This window comes from Rousettus aegyptiacus, unplaced genomic scaffold, assembly GCF_014176215.1.
Source record: "Rousettus aegyptiacus isolate mRouAeg1 unplaced genomic scaffold, mRouAeg1.p scaffold_m13_p_17, whole genome shotgun sequence".
Taxonomy (NCBI): Eukaryota; Metazoa; Chordata; class Mammalia; order Chiroptera; family Pteropodidae; genus Rousettus; species Rousettus aegyptiacus.
The window spans coordinates 14,102,183-14,109,021 of NW_023416292.1; the positions used below are offsets into that span (position 1 = coordinate 14,102,183).

General features: G+C 51.5%; 1 protein-coding gene across 1 annotated transcript; it reads left to right on the forward strand.

The window, feature by feature from the left end:
• The first annotated feature begins 2,130 nt into the window (after nt 1–2,130).
• Nucleotides 2,131–3,735, forward strand: ZNF648 (zinc finger protein 648). The gene has a single exon (XM_016145541.2). It carries the CDS (start codon nt 2,131–2,133, stop codon nt 3,733–3,735), a length of 1,605 nt encoding a protein of 534 aa, XP_016001027.2.
• The last annotated feature ends 3,104 nt before the right edge of the window (nt 3,736–6,839 follow it).

A 6,839-nucleotide genomic window follows, 5' to 3' on the forward strand; every position in this document is an offset into this window, starting at 1 on the left:
CCCAGAAGTCCCGCTGAGGTACAGAGGTGCTGACGGCACAAGTAACAAAGCGCTAGCCACCGAGGGCCAGCCGTGTGCAGGGGCTTCACGCAGACCACATAGTAGGAGTAGAACTTCCATCTCGCAGATGAAGAAAACAAGGCTCAGGGATGTTGGTGGACGCACAAGCATGCGATTTGGACTGTTGGGTAAACATCAGTCGAATGAATGAATACCTTTTGCTGAGAGTCACAGAACACCTCCTGCCTCAAGAGGGGCTTCTGGGAATCACACCAAGTGCAGAGCAGGCTCCTCTTATCCCTTCTCGAAGGGGTGGGGGTGGGGGGAGAGGAGGAGAGAAGGGACTTTCTGAAAGTACACACACAGTCACTAAGACTCTTGACCACCCCAGAACCCCAGACGGCGGTCTCTGCAGCCTGCGCCGAGGCCTCTCTCTCCTGCAGAGGGTAATTTGGGTCAATGGGAGCAGGGAGGAGCTCGGCAGTGAGGCCCCGTAGCCAAGGTTCCTTGGCCCAGAAAACACAGGGGGCTTTGATGCCTCAGAATGCGGCTCTCTCCCCCAGGGGGCTGTGGCTGCTCTTGGGCAGGGCCCAGCCCCAGGGCAGGCCTCAGTCTGGAGGCCGCAGCTGGGAGGTGGCACAGCTCGGGGTTTAACATAACTGTCTCGAAGTTAGAAGCCCCAGGGCTGGGGTCCGTGAGCCTTGGGCAGGTAAAGAACTTCTCCAAGCCTCAGTCTCCTGGTCTATAAAATAGGAAGAATAATATAATAGTAATAGCATCTATCTTAAAGGTTGCTGGGAGGACAAAATGAAATCGTTCTTGTGAAGTGCACAGCGTATCACCTGGCTTATAATGTCTGCCCAGAAAATGGAACTACTAGTAACTACTAGTCTTACCACCCTCTGGGTTCTCAGAAGGTTCCCTCGAGACAAAAGCAAACTCAGGCCTGTGTCAGAAAATGCCCACCCCACTACCCCCTGCAAACACACACGTACAGACCCTCAGTGGCCTGCCTCTTACTCCAGCAACTCCTATGAACTGTATTACTCACACCAACAACCCTTAGTCACCAGCCCCGGCAGGCTTTCTGCGTGTCTTCAAGCTAAAATAAAATCAATTAGGAGATGAAACTCAATGACTCCCTTGTCTCATGCCTTGCTGTCAAAACCCTAAGTCCATGCTTCTCAAGTTGGGGTACATGCACCCCTGGGGGCAGGCGGGGGTGTGCCAGCACTACATGAGGCCATGTGATAAATATGGCACACTTGAGGTGTGTTGGTGCGGGGGGTCAAACATTTAAATGGAAGATAACTTAAAATACTATTTTTTATATTAAACAATGTACATTCACTTGAATGTTTAAGATGAAGCAATATTGCAAAGATAGTTCAGGTTTCCTGCGAGCATCCCTTTCTCCCCTGCCCAGCATTCGGGGCTCTTTACCACAGAGGCTTGAGACGCGCTCCCCAAGCAGTGAGGGGTGGCTGGTATCTTCTTCAGAACACCCTGGTGTCTTCCTGACACACCCCCATTCTCCCAGGAGCTGACCCTTGTCTTTAGAGGAGGTGGCCCACACGGCCCAGCACCTGTGACACACAGCACCACCTGACACCACGAGATGGCAGCCTGGCACTCCAGGCAGGCACTGCAAGAGCTTCCTGCTTGGCCGGACCGTTGAAGAGTCCTGGAGAGGACCAGACCTGGCTTCCCACCCTCTCATCGAGCCTTCTCCCAGGCTCACAGGGAACATGGCAGGCCAGCGGTTGGGGTTCAGCCCTGTGGACAGAGCAGGGCACAGCTAGGACTCAGCAAATGTCCCCCTACCCCTTGCCATCGCTGACAGCATTGTCTCTTTGGTCTTGTAGCTAGTGGAGCCTCCAAAGAGATTGAGGCCGACTGTGGGGGTTTTCAGCAGGGCCCAGCCGCTCCTTCCGCTGTGAGGTGCAGTGTGGCGGGCATGGCTGTCAGCTGGGAACGGATCAGCAGTGAGAACCTCAGTCCCTGTCACCCTGAACATAATTGAGCACATTCTTTGTGATGTTCTCTCCACGCTTTCCTTTTTGCAGGTATCCTGAGCCAAGCAGAGGTTCTGTCTAGGAGAAGCAAGAATATTAGAGGTGCCCGAACATCATGGCACAGGTGGACCCCCAGGACAGGTGGGGCGAGGTGGCTCCTCTCTGCAGCTTGAATGAGGAGCCTTGCGAACCCCGGAGGCTGAGCATGAACTTAGAGAGTGAAGATGAGGATGGGGGGAATGCCAGAGATGAAGGGGGCACTGGCGCCCCTGGTCACCGGGCCCATCTAAGAGGCGGCTCCCAAATGACTCAGGACATTCCTGACCTGCCATGGCGGCAGCCACCCAGCGAGGAGGAAGAGAATTTCTTTGACTCTTTTAGTGCCGAGGATGCTGGGAAGACGCCTACGGCGATGCCTGGGAAGACGGCCAGCGGGGGAAGAGATGAATCAAAGAACCCCCAGATCCAGGAGCCCCCTGGAGAAAGTGCGGCTCGGGGCGCCCTCCCAGGGGGTCTGTCGAACAAGTCGTTAGGTCAGATGCAACCTCCCAGGGACTCATTACCTGCAAGTGACGTTGGAGACTCCACGGCAAACTTCAACGCAGGCCTGGGGGGCCCGTCCAGCTTCCTGGGTACCGGAAAGTACCGCTGTGCCCGGAGAGGTGTAGACACGTCCCCAGACAGCAGCTCTCCCTTTTGCGTCCCCAAGACGGGGGCCGGAAGTAAGGACCAGGGTTCTGCGGGGGCGGGCGGGCAGGGGGAGGCGCCCTACAGGTGCCTGCAGGGTGGGCGGGCCTTCCAGAAGCCCGGGGACCCGCCGAGCCCCGCGCAGGCGGGAGGCGCCAAGCCGTACGCGTGCGAGCTGTGCGCGAAGGCCTACTCCCACCGGGGCACGCTCCAGCAGCACCGACGCCTGCACACGGGCGAGCGGCCCTACCGGTGCCCCTTCTGCGACAAGGCCTACACCTGGTCCTCGGACCACCGCAAACACATCCGCACCCACACTGGCGAGAAACCCTACGCGTGCGCGGACTGCGGGAAGGCCTTCGTGCGCTCCTCCGACCTCCGCAAACACCAGCGCAACATGCACAGCAACGACAAGCCCTTCCCGTGCGCCGAGTGCGGCCTGACCTTCAACAAGCCGCTGTCGCTGCTGCGCCACCAGCGCGCGCACCTGGGCGAGAAGCCCTTCCGCTGCCCCGCCTGCGACCGGGAGTTCGCGGTGGCCAGCAGGATGCTGGAGCACCAGCGCGTGCACTCCGGCGAGCGGCCCTTCCCCTGTCCCACCTGCGGCAAGTGCTTCACCAAGGCCTCCAACCTGGTTGAGCACCAGACGCTGCACAGCGGCCGGAGGCCCTTCAAGTGCGCCGACTGCGGCGTGGCCTTCGCGCAGCCCTCGCGCCTCGTGCGCCACCAGCGCATCCACACCGGCGAGAGGCCCTTTCCCTGCGCGCAGTGCGGCCAGGCCTTCGCCCGCTCCTCCACGCTGAAGCGGCACCAGCAGGTCCACTCCGGGGAGAAGGGCTTCCTCTGCGCGGAGTGCGGCAGGGCCTTCCGCACCGCCTCGGAGCTGGCCCAGCACATCAGGGTGCACAACGGAGAGAGGCCCTACCAATGCGAGGACTGCGGCCAGGCCTTCACCCGGTCCAACCACCTCCAACGGCACCGAGCCAAACATGGCACCTGCAAGAAGGAGCCCATCCCCTCCTCTGACGAGTGAGAGCTCCGTCAGTAACTCGGCGGAGGCCAACATACTGTCGACCGCATTGCTCGCAACGCTTCTCCGAGGACAAGCCTGCTCATGGGATCGCCACCTAGCCCCCTGGTCAGCCTCTCTTCCCAGGGGCTCGCCGGCCATGGGGTGACCCATTTGATTCACGTGTTCAATCTCTGAGTAGTAGGTAACCGGAGGCCTTGCACCCACGCGTGCGATCTCATGCCAGCCTTCTTTCTGCATCTCAGAGGCCGCATTGGAAAAGGATGAGAAAAGGTAGTGACAGCTGGTCAGGAGTTCAGTTCCTTGGTGGGGGTCTCAGCCAACCGGAAACTACAGAATCATATGTGGGCGCTGTGCAGGCCTCCAGGAGTAGAGGGAGGCAGTCCCGCCCTCAAAGCCACATGCAGATACTGAGAACAAGGCATCCGGGACCGGTCTCTTTAAGAAAGGTACTTTTCAGTGTTTACATGAATACAGAAACCCCAGAAGTGGCCTCCACGAGGACCTCTTCCAAAGTGACAAAGCCTACCAGGGGGTGACTCAAACCCAGCTAGAGTTTCTCTTTCCTACTGGAATTACATTACCCTCAAAAATGTCTTTAGGAGTATCGGCTTTGAAGTAGGGAAATCCTTTATCTTAAAGGGGAGATAGGGTGAGGGGTATGTCTATGCTTAGGAACCAGCTAGCCTAGACATCCAGAACAAGCTCGCATCTGAAAAAGAAGCCCACGCCTCTTTACAGTGGAACTTAGAAACTGGATCTAACCTGAGTCTTGCCCACAAAGTTCACAGGCGCCTCCTCTCTGGCCACCTTTGTTTGTATCCCCACCCTGGGAGCTTAAACCATATGTAATATTTACAGAGGAATCTGCCCATTTGCAGAGAGAGATATAAAATTTCCATAAGGGCCTGACTGTGATTCAGGAAACCTTTTAGGTTCATTTAAATTTGCCAGCATTCACTCCAACTGAAATAAAGAAAATGAAATTCCCCTTGTCCAAGTGCCAATTGGCTTGCCTACGTTTAAAGTCATTAAAACCAGGTTTGAAAACCTACGTGACGCACAGCTATGCTTTAATGAGATTATTCCAAATTTGCAATACCGACAGCCATTCTTCAAACGTATTGATTTTATATAATTTAAGGTCAGTGGTTCTTGGCTCTGGTTCTCAACCGTGAGGAGTTCCGTTGATGCATAGAGGCAAACAGCATGCACCTCTAATGTTACCGAAGGCAGATAGGATATTCCAAAAGAATGTATGGTGCTCTCCTTTTGAGGATATCTTTAGTATATTCTTAAAATTGCCACTAAAGTGTCCAAATCTGATTTTTTCTTGGATTCCACCTTATTTAGAGCCAGAGTATGCCTGCTAAATAGCATTCTCATGATTGGCACATGAGGGCCAAAGAAAAGTGAGATATGTCGTCCCTCCTTGTTTGACAAAGGTAACCTTAGCAAAGAGCTCCAACTGCATGCTTAGAGGTGTCGTGTGGTAAGTCTCTCAGATACATCTACGTGTTCAAGCGACAGAGTTAGCTGGATGTTGGTCGGGTACAAGAACCAGTAGTCAGGTTCTTAGTCCATCTCCATCAGTGATGCGACCTTGGCTTCAGCTCCTGCATCTACATTGCCAAAATAGTTATGATAATAACGGGGCAATAAAAGTTGAGGCCATCTTACTTTGCTGAATCCAAAGGCATTAGATTGGTAGGGAAGTCATAAAAACCAACCATAACCTTGTGACTGTAAACAGAGTAAAGACTAGTATATTTTTTTCAGAGTAATCAATGAAATATTTGAAGACCAAAGTTATCATTCCTTTATTTTCTATTCTCTCTTTTTAAAGATGGTTGTTAGTACAGTTTTACTAATTAAAAAATTTGGTTTGGCTCTGTAATTTTTTAAGGCAGTTGTTCCCCAAACCAGTTCATAGAATGGACGTATAGAAATTACCTGGAAAAAAGAAAGAAAGAAAGAAATTACCTGGGCTATTTGTTAACCATACAACTTGTTGAATTCTAGTCTTGAATATTGATACCAGTCTGCAGTGTGTCTTGGAATCTAATGTTTAAAGCTTCCCGTGTGTTTTGATGCACAGCTAAATTGGGACCACCCATAAGATTAATATATTGGTGATGGTTAAATTTTATCATTTAATAAACAGATAATGTAGGAACAAGAAGCAGGCCATCTGGATGAGATCACATCAAAACAAGACTAAAAATAGGCTCAAACTACTAGAACACCTCCTGACTTGGATACAGTGGACTCAAATGAGCAAGCAGGTTTTGATGCCGCCCCATAATTTCATTTCTGCAGCTGAGATGCAGTCCCTAGGTATGGCTTCCGCAGGCACGCTTTGGGGGAGAGAGTGAGTGCACTTTTGTTAAAAGGTAGGAAAACTAAATTAGCTAGTATTGGGTATATTTGGAGCTCTATAGTATATTTCTGGGATATGAGGGAATATGATATAATATTCTAAATTGATTAAAGAGAGACTTATTAATCCTTCACTGCTTATCATACAATCAAGTCATATTTTAAGGAAAATTCTCCCAGTCTTTTCTCACATCAGCTGCCAGGGTCATGTTGAGTAGATATCGTGGGAACCTGCAGTCCCATTATTATCATCACATGTCACTGGACCAGTCAGACAGTGGTATGTATACAAGCGGAAGGCAGCAAAGCTTTTAGTAAAGAGACCAGTACAAAAGAGAAGCCAGCCAGGTGCAAGGTGGCTTGGCACAAATCCTCCTCAATAGAGTCTGTTTGTCCAAGGTGGAGGCAGTTAAATCCTCTGTTTGTAGAAGAATCAATGCTAGCATACAGGCTATTCTGGCTCAGATTGTTACCTAAATGATGCTGAACTTTTTTCTAGTTTTCTATAAACCTACTTCATATCATAGCAGACAATTACTTCCTTGCTATGTCATTAAAAATCAGAGCAAGGCCTTCTTCGTAATAGAATTTAAAGCTTCTCCCTGAACTAGTGCTCTTTCCACAGTTTAGTTTGCCACAATTAATTGGGATATACCTAGTAAACTGTTCATTTGTAGGTTTCCACTTAATAGGAATTCTCCTGATGTGGACCAGAGTCCAAAATGATG

Excerpts from the sequence above, each read along its gene's own strand:
- ZNF648 (XM_016145541.2), top strand. The coding sequence starts at position 2,131 with ATGGCACAGGTGGACCCCCAGGACAGGTGGGGCGAGGTGGCTCCTCTC.